Source organism: Thermothelomyces heterothallicus, assembly GCF_042370625.1.
Source record: "Thermothelomyces heterothallicus CBS 202.75 unplaced genomic scaffold P884_scaffold_7, whole genome shotgun sequence".
In the NCBI taxonomy this organism is placed as follows: Eukaryota; Fungi; Ascomycota; class Sordariomycetes; order Sordariales; family Chaetomiaceae; genus Thermothelomyces; species Thermothelomyces heterothallicus.
In genome coordinates this window covers 355,721-374,463 of record NW_027192568.1, presented here as the reverse complement: position 1 = coordinate 374,463, position 18,743 = coordinate 355,721, and the positions used below count along the sequence as shown (strand labels likewise).

General features: G+C 57.6%; 5 protein-coding genes across 5 annotated transcripts; 3 read left to right on the top strand and 2 right to left on the bottom strand.

Moving 5' to 3' along the window:
* Nucleotides 1–1,202: 1,202 nt before the first annotated feature.
* P884DRAFT_284001 (fungal-specific transcription factor domain-containing protein) lies at nucleotides 1,203–4,766 on the top strand (the record flags this gene model as incomplete). The annotated part of the gene is made up of 7 exons (XM_069443695.1): nucleotides 1,203–1,944; nucleotides 2,014–2,362; nucleotides 2,424–2,501; nucleotides 2,557–2,826; nucleotides 2,879–3,542; nucleotides 3,604–3,846; nucleotides 3,900–4,766. The coding sequence occupies exons 1-7, from the start codon at nucleotides 1,650–1,652 to the stop codon at nucleotides 4,764–4,766; spliced, it is 2,766 nt and encodes a 921-aa protein (XP_069298769.1). The 5' UTR covers nucleotides 1,203–1,649.
* A 1,074-nt stretch (nucleotides 4,767–5,840) lies between these two features.
* P884DRAFT_276497 (major facilitator superfamily domain-containing protein) lies at nucleotides 5,841–10,602 on the bottom strand (the record flags this gene model as incomplete). The annotated part of the gene is made up of 8 exons (XM_069442962.1): nucleotides 5,841–5,993; nucleotides 6,060–6,436; nucleotides 6,676–7,671; nucleotides 7,840–8,003; nucleotides 8,095–8,199; nucleotides 8,314–8,402; nucleotides 10,075–10,305; nucleotides 10,390–10,602. The coding sequence occupies 8 exons, from the start codon at nucleotides 10,600–10,602 to the stop codon at nucleotides 5,841–5,843; spliced, it is 2,328 nt and encodes a 775-aa protein (XP_069298768.1).
* A 1,056-nt stretch (nucleotides 10,603–11,658) lies between these two features.
* Nucleotides 11,659–13,620, top strand: P884DRAFT_118314 (uncharacterized protein). The gene is made up of 4 exons (XM_069437130.1): nucleotides 11,659–12,170; nucleotides 12,253–12,377; nucleotides 12,459–13,142; nucleotides 13,227–13,620. Exons 1-4 carry the CDS (start codon nucleotides 11,962–11,964, stop codon nucleotides 13,469–13,471), a joined length of 1,263 nt encoding a protein of 420 aa, XP_069298767.1. The 5' UTR covers nucleotides 11,659–11,961; the 3' UTR covers nucleotides 13,472–13,620.
* Nucleotides 13,621–14,298: 678 nt separating this feature from the next.
* Nucleotides 14,299–15,712, top strand: P884DRAFT_298552 (acetate and butyrate kinase-like protein; the record flags this gene model as incomplete). Its single annotated transcript, XM_069444612.1, has 2 exons — nucleotides 14,299–15,065; nucleotides 15,184–15,712. 2 exons carry the CDS (start codon nucleotides 14,299–14,301, stop codon nucleotides 15,710–15,712), a joined length of 1,296 nt encoding a protein of 431 aa, XP_069298766.1.
* A 1,183-nt stretch (nucleotides 15,713–16,895) lies between these two features.
* On the bottom strand, nucleotides 16,896–18,403 carry P884DRAFT_240505 (uncharacterized protein; the record flags this gene model as incomplete). The annotated part of the gene is made up of 2 exons (XM_069440180.1): nucleotides 17,674–18,403; nucleotides 16,896–17,559 (listed from the first exon to the last, which is right to left on the bottom strand). The coding sequence occupies exons 1-2, from the start codon at nucleotides 18,051–18,053 to the stop codon at nucleotides 16,896–16,898; spliced, it is 1,044 nt and encodes a 347-aa protein (XP_069298765.1). The 5' UTR covers nucleotides 18,054–18,403.
* Nucleotides 18,404–18,743: the final 340 nt, after the last annotated feature.

Below are 18,743 nucleotides of genomic sequence, written 5' to 3'. Positions count from 1 at the left end.
CGTGCCTGAACGTCCTGCCGAGTTCTCAGGACTGGCGGAGTTCTGTCCGATCAGCCGTCGCCAGATTGTGGTCATGCTGTAGCAACACAGCCCGACACATGGAAAAAGGGTGTCCTGTGTGGAACCAAGTCTGGCGATGTTCTAATAATAATGCACGCTAACTGCGTCATTCGAACCAATCGCGAGCCTCGAGGGTCACCACAGAAGCCCCTCGTGCAACCTGGGACCCGCTAAACGGGAGTGTGCGCGTCGCTTTGCTGCCTCGAGACCGCACGGGTTGCTCAAAGGGAGAGAGATGCAGCGCACTGCGCATCGACATAATTTCGAAAAGGACAACCCGAACGTGAGACAGTCGGCCGATCCGCGCCCCTGGTACCGAGCCGAGACTGATAACTAGCATGTGATCATGGAGTTATTAAAACCGTATCGCGAGCGGCGGGAACCTAAATGGGTATTTGCCCAGTAACAGATTGACGGCCCATGCGATCAGAAACAAGCTCAAAATACCCAAGGCAGGTCCTTACCTGACGTTACTGAGGACTGCAAGAGGGAGCTTTTGCTTAACAAAAGTACTAATTCAATCCACGACGAGTGTGTTACCCGTTCATTCAACAGTCGTTCTTCCAGAGCTCGCCTTTTGTGAGGCCTGATTACGTGGCCAAAGTGATGATTTGCGAGGGTTTGCTGCCCTTGGCTCAATGCCTTCTATTTCCAGAATACACCTTAGCAGGGTTGTATTGCAGGGACCATCATTTAATGTAGGTACCTGAGGTACGGAGTAAGTAGGTATTCAAGTGATTAACGGACAGTTAAAATCCTGAAGAGGTGAACAAGGAAATTCTCCAAGGTATGGATAAGTTACTTGAGTATGTACTCTGGAAGAAGAGGTCAAGTTACCTAGGGTGCTCTCTAAGTCACCACTGCATACTCACATTAGATGCCTGCTTAGGTAGTACCTGAGCACTAGTGTATGTATGTATGTACAGTCTAGACCCGATGCAACTCTTTTTACACGCTACACAAATGAAGGGACATGAGGTCAAGTCTACAGAGTAGAGTACCTACCTTAAATTCTATTATAGTTTGACAAACAGGGAAGCTCCAATCATTACCGCCTCATCCCACCCCCAGTCCCATCAGACCAAGCCTTGCAAGGCAACGCCAGCCATTTGTAAACCGCCTGGCCCCCCGCAATCTCTCTCGTCTGCACAAGTCTCGACTCACCGCGTTCAGCCTGCAGAAGCCACCTCCACGATTCTTGTTCAGGCTTCAATCATCGAGGAGCCGGACTCTGAGCACCGCCAATTATTGACGACTCTTGCGCGGATCAGCTGATCCTCCTTCCTTAATTCACCCACAGCCAAGGAGCTTTCCTGCTCGAACTCGACCAGAACGCAAAAGACTCTCGCATCACTCCGTCTCCAAGTATTGAGCTGCGCGTCGTACTGTCGCAGGATATTGAGGATTCAGGAACTTATTTGGCGCTTTTCAACACCCCGGGAGCGCTCGGCGGTTGCTCAGCGCCGTAGACCGCCCCCAGTTGCAGACGCGATCGAATCTGCACGACACAGCGCATGCCGACCGTGTAGTTGCCTGTCGGCAATCTCCGAAGACAAGGGCCGCCCGAGTCCTCCGAGTCATCGCTCGTTATGTCGACGTCTTCGGAAACCCCTCCTGACACCATCATGGTGTCGGAGCCGAGTGCCGATAAGCTCGCAGACAGCGACCACATCACGATTGAGACTCCCGCGGGGGGGAACTCGAGTGTGCCCAAGCCAAAACGCCTGGCATGCATGGTATGTAGGAAGCGGAAATTGAAGTGCGACGGCATCAAACCATCCTGCAGCACATGTTCGCGCCTGGGCCACAACTGTGCCTACGACGAGGTCAGGAGGAAGAGTGGACCAAAGAGAGGCTACGTGAAGGCGTTAGAGGAACGATTAAGTGCGCACATCCCCTCTCCTCAGCTAACCCAATCATCATGGGCGGTTCCCTGCTAACCGGCCTTCGCAGAGCAAGTCGAGACGCTGCTAAAGACACAGGAGATCTCATCCGGTACAGATGGCTCCAAGGGAATGCCTATATCACTCGACGGAACCGCAAAACCGCCTCTGAATCAGCACGCTGCTGCCACGGCCAATTTCAATGTCACAGACCCCCCCATTGGCATCGCCAGCGGACGCGACATGGATCGCTGGCACTTCAACGCCGCTGATTCACCCAACAATCCGCCCCTCGAGGACTTCAATTTTAACGGGGGCATGGGCATGGGCATGGGCGGAGTTGACAACAACTTCACGTGGGAGATGATTGGCTTAGGTCTGGAGGAGCCGCTGCCACCCCAGGAGACGATTGACGAGCTGTAAGTGATGGCTAGGACACGGCCATCATCCGCCGGGGCGCGAACTAACCGCTTGTCGCAGGCATCAGATCTACTTTGAAAAGATTCATCCCTCGTTACCCATGATTCACAAATACCGGTACCTAGCTGCTATGGATCTGTATGTTTACCCATTTCTAAAGCGTCATGGTCCACCCGCGAGCTGACTCGACTAGCGCTCCCGCCCAACGGCCACCTGTCTGCCTGCGGTATGCCATGTGGACTCTGGCCTGCTCTGTGTCGGACAAGTTCCAGACCTTGAAGGACCTCTTTTACGCACGCTCCAGGAAATACCTCGAGTCGGATTACATCAAGGGCTACGGCGAACACATGATCTCCGTTGCCCATGCCCAAACGCACGTATTACTCGCCTCATACGAGTTCAAGTGGATGTACTTTCCCAGAGCTTGGATGAGTACGGGTTCGGGCGTGCGGTTGTGTCAGATGTGAGTACTCCTGCTAAACGTCAATCGACGAAACTCGGCTCATACTTTCCAGGATCGGACTCCACCGCCTTGACGGCTCCGGCTTGGAAGTCAAACAGTGCCTGCCGCCGCCAAGAGACTGGACGGAAAGGGAGGAGCGGAGAAGAACCTTTTGGATGGCATTCTGCTTGGACCGCTTCGCTAGCATTGGCACCGGGTGGCCCACGATGATCGACGAGAAGGACATCCTGACAAATCTGCCAGCATCTGACGAAGCTTTCGAACTTAGCCGTCCCGAACAGACACCCGGGCTCCAGGACGCCATGGGACCCGCAGGCGCAGGAAAGCTTTCATCTTTTGCTGGAGTCGCCCTAATGGCCTGCCTCTTCGGCCGGAATCTCGTCCACTTGCACCGCCCAGACGCCGACGACAGGGATCACGACCTGAATGGCGAGTTCTGGAAGCGCCACCGGCAGATGGACAACATTCTCCTCAACACCTCGCTTTGCCTCCCGTCGAGTTTAAAGTTGCCAAATGGGCTCGGCAACGCCAACGTGGTGTTTACCAACATGTGCATACACACGTCTACTATCTGCCTCCACCAAGCGGCCATCTTCAAGGCCGACAAGAATAGGCTGCCTGCTTCGGTGAGCTCAGAAAGCAAAGTGCGGTGTCTCACCGCGGCAAAGGAGATTGCGAGCATTATGAGGATGATTTCGCATCTCGACCTCTCTGCGGTGCGTATGGCTCTACCTCATTACTTGTGACGGACGACGCTGATTCCTGTATCTTGTTCAGATGAACCCTTTCATTTCATTCTGTCTCTACGTGTCCGCTCGGGTATTTGTGCAATACTTGAAAAGCAGGCCGGATGATAGCCAAGCCGCCGATTCCTTGCGCTTCCTCCTGTCGGCCATGAATGCACTAAAGAGGCGGAACCCGCTGACCGAGTCCTTCCTCGTCCAGCTCGACGTGGACCTCGAGGCGCTCGGCGCGCGGATTCCGAAGCTGAAAAGCGCATTCCCTCGAAGCTGTGATAGCGTAAGACTCCACTACAACGTCTCATGGTTCACGTTGTGTGCTGACGAACCTAGCCCGGCTCCCCGGCCCGTCTCCATCCAACCCTCCAGAAGCAGGCTCGCGCGCACGCCATGGGTGCAGAGAGACAAGGCTACATGTCGTTTTCCAACCAGGGCAACTACATGAAGGTTTCCGGCGATGACGGAAACCCCGTCACCGCGCCCGAGATCCTCGACATCGACCCCAATCCCGTTGCCGCCAATTTCTCTCCCACGGAGCAGCCCACCGCCCTCCCGAGCCGTGAACGCAGCCACACGGGTCCCTATCTGCCTGCCCGCGGCCTCGTTCCGCCTGCGTTCTCCGCCTACGGAGCTCCCCGGGACATGGACTCGGGCAGCAACAATGATCTCTCCGGCCCGTCGCCAGACGGCCAATCCAGCGGCCGCACCCCGAACTCGAGCACGACGGGGACCTCGGACCCGCAGCGCCAGAACCTCGCGGCGCCGGCCGCGAACGGACACGTCAACGGCGGATCCGGACAGAATTCGTTTGACACCAGCCCTGCCATGTCCCATCAGAACCTCGGCAGCATGCCGGGCACGACGCAGAACGACGTCGAGAGGGGCGTTAGCGCCTTCTTCGGCACGGACCCTTCGTCGTACGGGATGCCCGCCAGCGTCTCGACGGGCCTGACGACGGCAGACCAACGGTTCGGCATGTCCGGGGCGGGGGACCCGCCGGGCGCGGGCGCGACACCGAGCGGGGCGGTTCCTGGCGGCGGTAGCGGCAGCGGGCCGGCCGAGTTTACCGGGCACGCGCCGGCATGGGCCGACATGACGGGACAGCAGGGGATGACGCCGGCTACGGATGGCATGCTCAGGTCGATCATGGCTATCGGGCCTATGGACGGGATCGAGATGGGCTGGGAGACGAGTGGGTAAAGGTGGGCTTTGAAGCTGGTGTGCTTTGGTGATTTTTTTTTTTTTGGGGGGGGGGGGGGAAGGGTATGGAGGGGATACCAGGTCGGTCGGTCGGTCGGGTTCTTTCGGTGTGACGTTTTGCAAACGATACCTCCTATAATGGATGTGGCGCTCGTCCGTTTGACCTGCGGGATATGTGGGTGAGGCTTTGGTGGCGTTCGGCTCTGGTGGATTGTTGTCTTGTTATGGATATCATGTCGATATCGTGCCAGGGAACGGCGCATGAGGGCATTGCGATTGATTATTATGTTCCTGGCAACATGAGGGCTCCGAGATGGAGAGATAGAACAGCACAGATTCCATATCAATCGCATGCCCAATCATCGGTACGCCGCGTTAGTGCGCTCGTCAAAGTCCAGCGATGGTCACCTTTTCCTCCTTTTCTCCAACTTGCTCTCTCCATGTTCTGTTCTTTTATTCCGCTCTTCGCTTACTCCACGAACCTGAGAAACGTATGCAGCAGAGATCGATCCGGAACCAGAATCCTCCCTGGATTTGTCAGGAAGTATGGCTTTACAAAAGCAACCTTCATACGTTGGGCAGGGCCACAATAGCAAGGCAATCCAGGGATGTTGAACTGGTCTTCTTCACCCTATTGATTTGCTGTTCTTTCTTCTTTCTGCCTTGCCCATGAAAGATGCACTGCCATGACCACCACCTATTCGGAACTCTCGCTTACTACATCATTGGCCGACAGAATTTAAAGTGTCTGAAGCAACAGCATGAAGCTGGGCCTTTGCTGGGCCTTTCACGACAATGTCCATGCGGGAAAACTGTTGCGGTCTCTGTTTTAAACGTTGCCCGAACGAGCCGCTAAACGCAGCACGCCCACAGCTCCGCCCATTTTTAGCACTTCTGCACCTCCGCTGCTCCTCGCCGAGCAAGCAAATAGAGGGGTGGCGTGATAGAGAGAAGAAGAAAAAATATAAGGATTAAATAACCTAAAGTGGCAATAGAGAAGACAAAGTCAAGCGCTTGTGTATGTATGTACACTGTATGGACTACTAGCCCGACAGACTTTCCACGAACGAGCCTCTAGGCGATGCCGCGACCATCCACCTCGACGGGACGCATAGTCCTGTTGTCCTCGACCACCACGGGCATGAAGGTGCCCATCTCCTCCCCCCTATCCTCCTCCTCCTCCTCCTCCTCCTCTCCCTCTCCTCTCGCAGCCCCAGACCTCGTCCCCTCGATCCTCCTTATCCTCATCCTCATCCCCATCCTCATCCTCTTGGTCCTGCTCCGCCCCGTCACCCTCCCCCAGAGATCCTCCCACTTGTTCCTCAGGCCGATGACCTGGCCCTCGAGGCAGGCGCGCCTGTAGCCCTCGCCGAGCTCCTCGAGGGTCCTGGTCTCGAGGCGGGTGCGGCCGCGGCCGCCGGGGACGGGGCGCTGGAGGTCGGGCAGGTAGGCCCAGGAGGCGACGGCGCCGAGGGCCATGAAGGTGGCGAAGAGCAGGAAGACGAGGCCCTGGCGGGTGGGGGAGGCGTAGCCGGCGCGGATGCCGTAGACGACGAGCACGGCGACGATGCTGCCCAGCTTGCCGGCGGCGGCCGAGATGCCGTGGCAGAGGCACCGGTACGAGGTGGGGAAGATCTCGGCCGGTATGATGAAGGTGAGCGTGTTTGCTCCTATAGAGGTGGTGTTTGCACGAATGGCGGCGAAAGCTTTGCATTAGTTTCCTTCTTCTCTCTTTAATCGTCTTCATTTTTACCTGCCCTCCCCTTCTTTTTATATTGATGCATTGACTTGTTGGCTCCCCCACCCCCCTTTATATATATATCCGTTTCCATCCTGTAGTCTGGGGGAGGAATAGATATAGGGGAGGGGAGAGGGAGAGGGAGAGGGAGAGGGAGAGGGGCTGTCTTACCAAAGTTGAACATAAAATGGCAAATGGCCACGAGCACGACTGTGGCGGGAGCGCCGGGTCGGTGAGCGACGCCGTAGTAGACGCCGCCGGTGACCAAGAACAAGACGGTGAGGGTGATAAAGGAGGAGGTCAGCCACTCGCGGCGGCGGATGCGGTTGGCAAAGAGGATAAAGCAGGCACTGCCGGCGATGGAGGCGAGGGAGACGGTGAGCAGGTACTGCTTGGTCTGGTCAATGATGGTTTCGTAAATGGTGTTGCAGGGCCGCGTAGGGTCGCTCTGCCAGGTGGGCAGGCCTGCCGTCACCCACGAGGGGACGAGGGACGTTCCGCCGTCCAGGGTGGAGTTCCAGCAGGGCAGGTCCGGACCGATGGGAGCCCGGTCGGTGGTGGCCCACAGACCGGCGAGTGTGCTGCGGTTGTCGAGGCTGAATCCGTAGAAGGACACGTCGAGGAAGAACCAGGTGATGGAGGTGCCGGCGAGGTAGTACCAGTTCTTGTCCTCCACAAAGAAGGCGCGCAGGTTCTGGCGCGAGAACTGGCGGGGCACGGCCTCGGTCTCGTAGGGGTGCCCGGCGGCGGCGGGAGATGCGGCCGTGCCGCTGGTGGGCGGGGGAGCGCCGTATACCCGCTGGGTGTCCCGGAAAGCGTTGCCTGGCTTGTTCTTGACCTCGAGGGTGTAGAGGCCGCAGTCGTAGAGGAAGAAGCGGAAGATGATGGCCAGCAGGGCCGGCACGGCACCAGAGCCGATGACGATGCGCCATGTACCGTCGATGATGGTCTTGCATTCCTCATGGTGCAGCATGTCGATGCCGCACTGCTTGTCATGGAGCCCGTGGGCGGCGTCCTCTCCCAGGAGAACCCAGACGCCGACTATCTGGGCGAGCGCCTGGCCGATTGGCTGCATCAGAAACACGGAGGCCAGCATGGTCGCCCTGGACGACGTGCTGGACCATTCCGAGGTTATGACAGCGGAGAGCGGGTATTCGGCGCCGATTCCTACACCAAGTCAGGGGGGGCTGGGACCCGCGGTAGCTTCCGACTGCTCCTTGCCACTCACCCACGCCCATTACGAACCGCCACTGGTGACATGCGGTTAGGAGACATAACGGAACACGGAACACGTACGAAAGGAGGGAGGGCAGACGGATTATTACACCCGAGCACGTACCCAAGTAAAGAGGGCGAGAAACGAGAGGTCGCCGTAGCCCTCGCTGGTCGTGGCTATCCCGATTGTAGACACGATGACCAGGACAAGCTCGATGCCGTACAGACGGGTCCTTCCGTACCTATCGGCAAGATAGCCAAACAACAGCTGGCCGACGACGGAGCTGAAGGCGGGACCTGTAATCAGCAATCGAAGACTCTCTCCCTTTTTCTCTCTCTCCTTGGAGACCCCAAACAACACTACGGCACGCGTACCCGACCAATGTGGCGAGGTTGATGACCAGGCCGCACCACTTCTCGTGGGGGAAGTAGACAAATGAGACGGTGGAAAGAATGACGTTGGTCGCAAAGAGGTTGTATCTGCAGGAAAGGAAAAAGGGGGTGGGGGATGTGTGAGTTAGATTGTAGTCTTAGTCAATGGCCGCCCTTTTACCCCAGGGGTGTCTGATATGGAGGACCACGAGCAAAACGTACGAGTCTGTTAGGAAGCCGGACGCGGCCACGCCCCAGATTCTCAGGTTCCAGGAGTTGAGGTCAAGTTCGTAGCGCAACTGCTGGCGGTCCTAGTTTTATTCCCCGGGTAGCCGGGTAATCCGTCAGCGGCGCCCGACAACCCAACTATCTCCAACAGTTGGTAGGCAGCATACGAGACGGTCCCGCGGCGAAAGCGCTGAGCTGTCGTGGCCCAGGTAGCCGCGGTTCGTCTTCTTCTCGGCATCGCGATGCATGTTGGCTGCTGCAAGGAGCGAGCGGGCGAGCGAGCATGCGAGGGTGATCGCGTAAAGCGGGAGGTGGTTTGACAGTTGTGTGTTCTAGATGAACGGCATGGCGAGGACACAGGCAGCGATCTTTCCCCTCTCGGCAGACAGGTTTTTCAAAAGTTCGACACGCTCTCAGAAAGAGGACAGTAGGGCGAAACAACACGGCGCGCTCGGCTCAAGGTGGAGAGATGGCGTCGCGTCAGTGACTGCTCTACACCACGGTTTGGCCTGGTATCAATTTCAGATCGGATCTGACCCGTCCCAGGTCCGGGGTGAAGCTCAGGTGGGCAGGTTACTAAACGTTAGCGCACAGCGCCCGCTACCCTAGGCCTGGGCGCGGCCAAACACCCACACCCCCCCAGTGGGAGTTGGGGAATGGGATCTGTGGATGGGGGATCGAACCCTTGGGGGGCGCGGCACTGGACTAATAGCGGCACGAACTGGTATACCCGGCATGTATGTACATATACATGCGGGATACATGACAACAACACCTACGATGAGGTGGTCCCTTTCTTTTTGTTGGCCAAGGTCGAGAATCTTTAGAGCCTTGGCAGCTTCTTCGTCATGCAACGCCGAGCTTTTTGTCGCAGCGAGATTGCCCTGAATCTCTCTTCCAGTGACCAATGTAGGGCATCGAATCGACAAATGCTGGGCGTGGCAACCAACAATGATTCTGCGACCTCTACTCGAGCCTTTGTTGTCATCCGGGGCCCAGATCCCGCTCCCCGTCAGACACTCGCATGCTCTAATAGTATACACAGTCTGCATGACTGAACCAAGCGGCCATGTGTACCATACAGTCGGGCGCGTTGCAGGCTCGACCACCTGGGGTTGAACCGTGAGTTGCAGGATTGCGCAGATAGTCGCTAATGTTAGCGGAACTGCGCGTGTATAATAATTGGCCCAATCACATCCGGCATCTTGGATCTGCTGTCGCAGTCTCAGTTTCTTATTGGCTCCGCGCTCGCCCCCCCCCCCCCCCCCCCCCCCCCCCCCCCCCCCCCGACCTCCAGGCCAGATGGATTGGAAGGATGGGGGGTGCACGGTTCAAGAAGGGTCCATGGAGTCTTGGTGGAACCGCCTGGCCAGCGAGGTTGCGTCGTAGTGTCGAGGTGAGGTCGAGGTAGGAGGACCATCACGCATCCGCACTGCTCAAGCCAAGCCATGCTTGGAGCAATATCTGCATCAAGGGATGACCGCAGTTCGGCCGATGCTAAGGCACGCCCATTCTAGAGGTAGCACCCCCAACTCCATCCCAGAGGACACAGCGACAACTTCGGGTTTGGGCCCTCCCTTCCCAGCGCTCATCCGGCACTGCTCGCTGGATTATCTTGCCAAAGATCCCGGCGGACAGCCCGGCTCTTGATGCTGCCGCCCAAGAGCTTACGCCAACGGAGCCAGCTGCCGCTGGTCATCACGACACAGATCGAGAGTGGCAGCCCGGTCTCCTTGGTCGCTAGTTACTGTCCACGCCGGGTTGTTTCTGAAGCTCGAGAGCGATAGAGCGCCCCTCTTCTTCTCTCAGCTTCCTGGCCCGTATCCGAGCGCACCGGCCGTTCCTCAGGAATGTCCCGCCATACGCCTTACGAATCTGTCGACTGATCGTCGTGAGGCTGACTTCGAGGCCACATTGGGTCCGCAGGAACATCTGCATGTCGTCGAGTAGCGCGTCGGGGTGCTCTTTGTGCCACTCGATCAGCTTCTGAGAGTTCGAGGAACGCGAGGGTCAGCAGATTCCCGAGGACGCGACACGACAGACACCAAAAGGGCCCAGGAAGGCAAGTACCTCCAGATGCTGCGGCGTCAGCTTCTCCGCGTTCTTGCTGACATCCTTGTGTTTCTTGATCCCGCCTGTCGTCTCGAACTCGTGACGCCGACGTCGAACGGTCCTATCGTCGATGCCGAGGACCCACGCGACCTCGTGATTGCTTAGCTTGGGAAGCTGGAGGAGCTTGGTTAAGATGGCCCTCTGATAGTCAGTCAATTGCTTTCCGGTCATGGTTTGCGGCGTGTGCACGCCGAGGCTTGCCGCTCGAGGTGAAGGTCGAGGTCAAGCCGTGGAAGCCGTGGGGTGGGGCTGCAACAAGGGGAAACAGCCGGGTGTTACCGATAACTAGTGTAGCTTATCCCGTAGTGTAACCAGGTACCCACGTAGTAACTAGTTACTTTGTAGTCACTTGTATGTATGTACATCCGTACTGCGTACGGAGTACGGTTACGAGACCGTGCCAAGCTTCACCGCGTAGTGTAGTTTGTCTGCGACGTATTACAGGACATACCTGGGCAACGACAGTCTCAGCAGTCACCAGCTGTTGTAATTTGATCAATTGTACTGTACTCACCCTACTTAGTAAGTCCCTTTTCTGTATGCACGATACCTTTTCTTCTGAACCCCGTGCCAATATTAACGAACGAGCAGTAGAGACCGAAACTCGTCAAATGGTGGGGTTTAAAATGTTACTGGAAGGTGTCAGGCTTCTGGGACCCCCCAATTGGTTGGAATGCATGGGTTTCATTCATCTCTTGACACCAAGGGAATGGGGAGAGGGGGTGCTTTTTTTTTTCTTCTTCCCTGAGCTAATGCGCGGCGGCAAGGCCCCCCAGTACCCTGCCACATGATGCCTCCTGCAAATCGCAGGCCGAGTTGCCAGCTCGTGGGCACATGGCGCGCAGTGACTGCTCAGCCCACAACACCATCGTGGCCCGCTGCCCCCCACGCAAAACCAGGACCAGTGAACCTCGCCGCGTTTAGAGTGTGTCCGGCGCAAAGCTTCTGGTTCTGCGAGGATAGTCAACAAAGGATTCGAGTGGGCCGGCTGCTGGCGAAGGCAGGATTCCGATTCCTGGCTCGCCGGTTCGAAGCAACTAGCATTCGTCGTTTACCCACTGAAAGCTCAAGCTCGTCTGTCCTGCATTCGTTAACAAGTTTCTCGGCTGCTGCACCCCGGACGCAGTACGGGGTTCCCCAACGCAGACTGGAGCCGAGGCCCTCCTATACTCATCATTGCCCCGCGTTCATACACAACGCCTTTTCGCTGCCGACATCGTCATCTCTCGGCCGAGCAAAGCATGTTGTCTCCAACGACTGCCCCAAATCTGAGCATCTTCTTGTCTGCCACCGTCAGGTTTTGTGGCTCAACCCCCTTTTTCCAGCTCGCAAGCTCGGCAACAGGATCAGGCCGGTCATACCTTCATGTTCTGAGATGGTTGACCGTTGGATCGCCAACTCCATGACAGCCTCTCCGTGGCTCTTCAGGTACCGGTAGTCAACCAAGCAGTTCATACAGCGCAGCGCAGCGGTCTGCTTGACGCGTTGAGCGGATCGGATCGGATCGGATCGGATCGGCAGAACACCACGATGGCGACATCATGGCGTTCCGGTTCGTCTTCCTCGTTCACTTCGTCGGCCCTGAGCGCACAGCCGTCACATCCGCAACATGCCAGTCCGGCCGACTCGACCTTCACGCCCACTTCTGCTGCCATCTCCGCTCTGACGACCGAGTCCTCGGCCCCGCAGACACCCCCGGCGCCGCTTGATCTCGGACCGCCCGGCTACCACGCGACAATGTAATGCCTAGCCGGCCATGGCCCTAGCCTTCCCAGCCCCGACCAACGCAGCGATCTTGTCTTCTGACGGCCGGCTGTCTAGAAAGCTTTTCGAGCGGACGCCGAATGAGATGATTGTCTACCTCGGGCCCTGGGAGATTGTAGGTTCCAACCCAAGGCGGCTGCTGTGGCAATGCAGCTACGCCGGCGAGGTACTGGAACACTTCCGTGCGTCCCCTTGCCGTTGTTGTCATCCCGTCTCTGGCGAACCCTCGAGGAAGACCAGAAGTGCTGAGACGCGTAAGCCAGTACCGTCCGACAATCCCGGCGAACTTTTCCCCTACACTCTCCACGCCCAGCATCGCCGTTTTGGCGATCCGCGGGAACTAGAGCTGTACTTGTCCTTCCAGGAGCCGCATCGCATACGGTACACCACGACCAGCGGCACGTTGCACGACGAGTACATCGAGGTCAAGTACGAGTTCACGACCATCGAGAGTTCCATCCAGCTGCAGAGCGACATCAGGAAAAGGGACTTGATCGATTGGTTTGACGTCGACGTTGTCTGGTCCGACGTCCACCGCCGGACTGACTCGTACGGAAACGTCAGGGGTCTGGGGACAATCCAGAGGATGAAGCTTTGGCGGGACCGATACACAACGTTCCATTACATCACCTTCTATGCTAACCACCGGCGGCGCTGGAAGGAGTACCTCGTGGACGGCTTCGAGAGGGAGCTGCGCCAGCGGGACGACAGGCACAAGCGGGTTCAATTGGGTGTCCGGGGCGCCAGGAGGGGCAGCGCGGCATCGGAAAGCAGCTCGGGCCGCGGACGGCGCCTTTCGACGTCAATCTTTTCTCGTTCCTCGAGGCATGCTAACTCGTCCGTTGCCAATGGAAATACGACTTCACCAACGGCCCAGAATGCCCTCGGCATACGATATCTCGGCATCCAGTTCTCCAGGAACGCCAACGTCCAAGCCGAGACCGATGGTGAGTCGGCCCACATCTACCGGAGGGTCGGATTCGAGTGTCGCTCGATCCAGGCGGGCAAGCTGATGACCAAGTGCAAAAAAGATCACGCCAGATTCATCCTCCGGTGGGAGTCTGCGCATGCAGCGGACTCGCAGTTCAGCGCCACGTTTCCTATCGATCGTGTCGAGCTGCCTCTGCCTTACGTGAATGGATACCACGAAGGCGCCCGGCCCTCTGTCGACGGAGTTGCCGAGCTGCCCTCGGAGCCCTCCTCGCGTGAACAGTCGGGCCGTTTACGACCGGCTGCCGAGCCGGGGTACGAGCCGGACTCTGATGAGACCCCATGAAAAAGAACTCTGCCCTTGCTCGGAGCTTCGAAGTTCGGCACATGAGCGAAGGGCTTGAAGAACATAGGGCCAGTGTTCTGCGGATTCTTTGCCGAGATAAAATAACCCCGATCCCTGCCGGCGCTACCAGCGTACGTTCTATCGAGGAGCCGGAAGAGTCCATTGGATGGTGGGTAGAAAAAAAATGGGAGAGCTCTCCACGGTAAGGGATGAGGCGAGTTTTCAGTAGGCAGGCCCCCATTCTTTCTGGTTGTTAGTCTATGGTCCATCATGCAAGTACGGACGTTACAGTACGTAGTTACCTCGCTCCCCGCCGGATAGATACAGTGGGGGCCCCCGTTCGTCTCGCCCTGGCTCTGTCACGCCCCGAGCGATAAGACCGGTCCGACGGGCCCCGCTGCGGGCCGCAGTCACCCAGTTCTCCCCCGCCAAGCCAGCACGACGTCATACAAGTCTTCTTGCCTGGACCGTCTTCTCGGGCCCTCCTCATCAGCCCACCCTCGAACCCTTTGGGGGAAGCACCCTATTGTCTCATGGCACCACAAACACAAGCACACCGTTCGATCTTGGTGTGACTAGAAAGGGTTACTGTGTTCTCCGAGCGCGAGATCCTCGAGCGACGGACGAGGCAACGCCGCTCCGGTGGCCTGATAACTCGCACTTCCTCGGCCCTGAACGTTGGTTACTTTTCAGTCTCTGGATCGCTCGTTCCGGAGAGCACCTCTCAGGATTCCCTCTCTCCCTTTCTCATATCCAGCGCGACTGTAGCGTGTCTTAAAAAACAACTCGCAATCCGCTCTTTCGTAAAAATCCTACCTCTCGTGCTAATGGGGACGGTCATACTAGCCGTCAATGCCGGCTCCTCGTCGGTGAAGATCTCGGTATACACCGCCGAGCAGGGACGATCGCCGAAACAAATCGCAGAGGCCCAAGTGGGCGGTCTCACAGCACCTCCCGCGGCTCTCAAGTATGAACGGGGTGGCGAAACCGTTATCGAGCACCGCGAGGTGAGCGAGGAGGTGAAGGACCAGAGAGATGCCTTCAGCCTCATCCTCGACACCCTCGTCAAGGATCACGGGCTGCCCGGGATCAAGAGCAAGGACGACATCGGCATCATCTGCCACCGCATCGTCCACGGCGGCGACTACACCAAGCCACAGCTCATCTCGGAGAGCACGTATTACCACTTGGAGAAGCTCAACGACCTGGCACCCCTGCACAACGCCAACAGCCTGGGCATCGTCCGGCTGTGCGTCAAGGAATTCCCCTCGTCGCGCAACGTCGCCTGCTTCGACAGCCAGTTCCATTCCACCATCCCCGAGCACATCCGCACCTACGCCATCAACCAGCAAATCGCGCGCAACAACCGCCTGCGCAAATACGGCTTCCACGGCATCAGCTACTCCTTCATCACCCGGGCAACCGCCGAGTTCTTGGGCAAGAAGCCGGATGAGACCAACATCATCGCCATGCACCTCGGTTCTGGCGCTAGCGTGTGCGCCATCAAGGGCGGCAAGAGCTGGGATACCAGCATGGGCTTGACCCCTTTGTCCGGCCTGCCAGGAGCGACGAGAAGCGGCAGCGTAGATCCCAGGTCAGTAGTGGTGGCGGTAGTGGCTGGTTTTCCCCCCCACCCCCAAAGCGCCCCCCTCCTTATCTCCGATTACCGTCGGTGCTGACACGCAAAGGGGGGGGGACACCCCTCATCACAGTCTTGTTTTCCACTACGCAAGCGACGTAGGCCGGTTCTCCCCGAACTCGACAAAAGAACTGCACATCTCGCGCGCCGAGGAGATCCTCAACAAGGAAGCCGGCTGGAAGGCGCTAACGGGAACCACCAACTTCGGCGTCATCGCGGCCGTGGGTCCTTCGGAGGACGACGACGAGGATAAGAAGAGCAACGACGCCGCCAAGCGCCTGGCCTTCGACCTCTTCGTCGACCGCATCTGCGGCTTCGTCGGCGCCTACTACGTCTCGCTGCGCGGGCAGGTCGACGCCCTCGTCTTTGCCGGCGGCATCGGCGAGAAGAGCGACCGGCTGCGGGCGGCCGTGGTCGACCGGGCCGGCTGTCTCGGGTTCGTCATCGACCAGGAACGGAACGACGCCCGCAGGCTTGCGGACGCCACCGCCGTCGTCCAGGAGGTGGGGAAGGAAGGGGTGACGCCGAGGGTGCTGGTCTGTCGGACGGATGAGCAGTATGAGATGGCGAGGGCATGTGCGGAGGATCCCGCTTTCTGGTGAGAAGAGAGCCAAGGGTGAAAAGAGAATATAGGAGAGGGCGGGGGGGAGGGAGAGGGTGGTCGAATCTCGGGGGCGCCCGGGACTAATTGGAGGCTTGTAATGACCCTGTCGTATTGCGCTACTGCGGCGAACGTTTCCCGAGTAGTGAAAGCGCGAGAAATCCCTGTGGACAATTCCATCTCGTCAGACTCATCCAGTTGGGGGATCCAGAGAACAATAATTCACGACCGCAGTTGGAAAGAAGTCATAGCTGCGCTACCACGGTAAGGGCTCTGCTCGTGTACGTACATACACTTTTGTTTTTATTCACGCTCAGCGTGGATTACCCTGGTTGAGCTGCGTACAGAAGCTTTGACTTCTTCCTTCGACCGTTGTACGTACTGCTTGCCCGTGCAAACCTCCTCATCAGCGTGACGGGAAAATGAGTGCGTTCCTAGGCCATTTGGTGATGGGCCTATCATAGCATCTCACCAACCCGACGCCGACCGGCGTACCCAACACCTTGCTTGTCGCTCCGCGTCCGCTGGGGAGCTTCTCTCCCAGGTGAAGAACTATCGGTCCCAACACAGCTAAACCCTAGCTCCCCAACCCAAGTTCCCGCGAAAGAAAGCAGGCTTCGTAATTCGCAAAACTGACATACGACCATCCGTTGCTTCGGCCGTATCCCCATCAATTGGTGGTGCCAAACATGGTAAATAACCTCGTCCTACGAGGCTGAAAGATCCCTCCCTCTCTTGCCATCAAGGGAGCTGATCCCGTAGATACCAGCAGCTCTCTTCTCGCTTATCACGGAGAGACAGGATAGTTTTATCAACCGATCCCGTCTAATCCATTTTCCGTCCCTTTGTTGCGCCCCGGAAAGAACGCCCAGATTCCAAGAAAAAGAGACAAAAAATAGAAGAAAAAAAAACATTACGGATATCGTTTCTTGAGGAGAGAAAAATGCAATTGAGAACCCCGGCTCCAGTTCCGGATTACCTGACCCTTGAACGCGAAACGCCAGATGAACGCGCACCTCATTCGCCTCCCGAAATGTCGCAACCTCCCGTGGCCGTAATCAAAAGTCCCGCCTGTATGTCCGTGCAGAGTGCCGAAAACGAAAATCGTGATAAGCTGTCCCTCAAGACGATCAAGTCCCGGTTTTAGACGAGAAAGGGTGTAGATAGATGGTAGAAGGATGTTTTCACCTCCCGCTGCCCTGGCGCAAAGCCGCCAATGCAAGGGTATCGAGCCCTGTCCGCGTAGGGAGCGCGTCCCTAGTGGAAGCACGATTGACAAGCATGTCATCAAGGTCGCGCATGTCCCAGGCGCTGCCGTTTGGGGGCGGCTGCACCGGCATTCCTCGAAACAGAGCGGGCTCTAGGCCGTTCATGCGTGGTAATGAGGATGATGATGATGGTGGCGGTGGCGGTGGCGATGGAGATGACTGTGCAGTTGCAGTTGCAGTTATTGCTGCCATAGCTGCTGTGGTCATCGCTATGATTCGGTTGCGGCTCGCTGCTGCCGATGCAGATGACAAAGAGGATGATGAAGACAGCTTCCCTAGGGAGGAAGAGGACGAGGAAGCAGAGGAAGATCGTCTCCCGCCGGAGACGGAGGGTCGGGAAATCGAAGAACGAGACTTGTCCTTGTAGTGCGTCTCAAGGTGCTGCTTCATGTTGTCGGCGCGCGTGAACCTTTTTGGGCAGCCTTCGAAGGAGCAGTTTACTCCTTTTTCAGCAGTGTGGATCTTGGCGTGGCGTGAGGCGTGACCGGACGTTGTGAAGGTCTTGTCGCAGCCATGTGTTTCCCGGTACCGACATGGGAAGCGCTTCCCGGGCCTTTCGCTGCCAGGTGTGGTAGTCGAGCTGGTGGCGGTAGACGTGGAAGGGGGCGAGGAGGAAGAAGAGGAGGAAGAGGAGGACGACAACGATGACGAGGAGGACGAGCATGAGCCGATGTTGGTAGGGGCGGTGTGATACAGGTCGTCGTCGTAAGTAACAGACCGGCCGTCACTAAACGCGCTGGGCCGCCGTTTCATTCCCGCATGAACATGCGTCCCCTCAACATAGTAGTCTTCGTAAACGGACCGGTACTCGGGCGCGGGGGGGTTGTACCGGAATCCTGGGTCATAGAGTGGAGTTAAAGGTGAGGCGGGCTCGACAGCAGCCATGTGAGAGTCGTATGAGTCGGACCGAAGCAGCTCCGGTGTAGCCGGGGTCGAGGCGGTCCTCGGGGCTCGCGGGTCGTAGGAGGGGGTGACAATGGGGGAGACGCGGGTCGTGAAATGTGGGCTGTGGTCGTCGTTGAGGATCGACACACGCCTTCCCGACGCATCTCGTGTGTGCAAACCAGCCGGCATTGTGGGCGTGTTCTAATCAAATTCGTGATTCGATTTACAGACTTGAGAAGAAGCAAAAGCTCCGTGTTGTTACACAGCCAAGGACACCGTTGTCTGCCCGAAAGTTCAACAGGTAACAAGAACCGGTCGAGCCGAGGCGGTTTTGAAGGAAGATTGTGCTAGCGTGATGAAGAGGACCGAGCGAGGGACCAAACGGGGTTTCATCCAGTAAAGAGGAAACGAGGGGGAGGAAGAAAAAGGGCTGGAGAAAGTCGAGGGACGGGGTCCAGATAGATTGCGGGAGAATAATGGACGGCTCGCTTCCGACTGCAAACAATGTTGCCCAGGAAGGCAGGGAGCTCGAGTTAATAAGGACAATCGCTTGGACCCAGAAGAGATCAAGAAAGCAGCAGTGTGCTTTTGCAGACCCTCCAGGGATTCATGTGCCTGCAGGGGTCGGCGAGTGATGCAGTGGGGAAGAGGGGTGCCTGCAATGGACCGGGTAGGGACAGCTGATGCTTGGCCCTGCAAAACTGCAGCCGCGCCAGGAGACGGGACCCGCCCAGGAGCCACTGGCACATGGGAGGGAAGTAACAACTTCCTAGTCCTGCAGACCGTTACGTTGGACCTTCCACATCCGTTATCTTTCGCAGCAGGCAGGCACGACCTTGCCGTAACCTGAAACCGCACTCAGGAGATCGCAGTCATTTA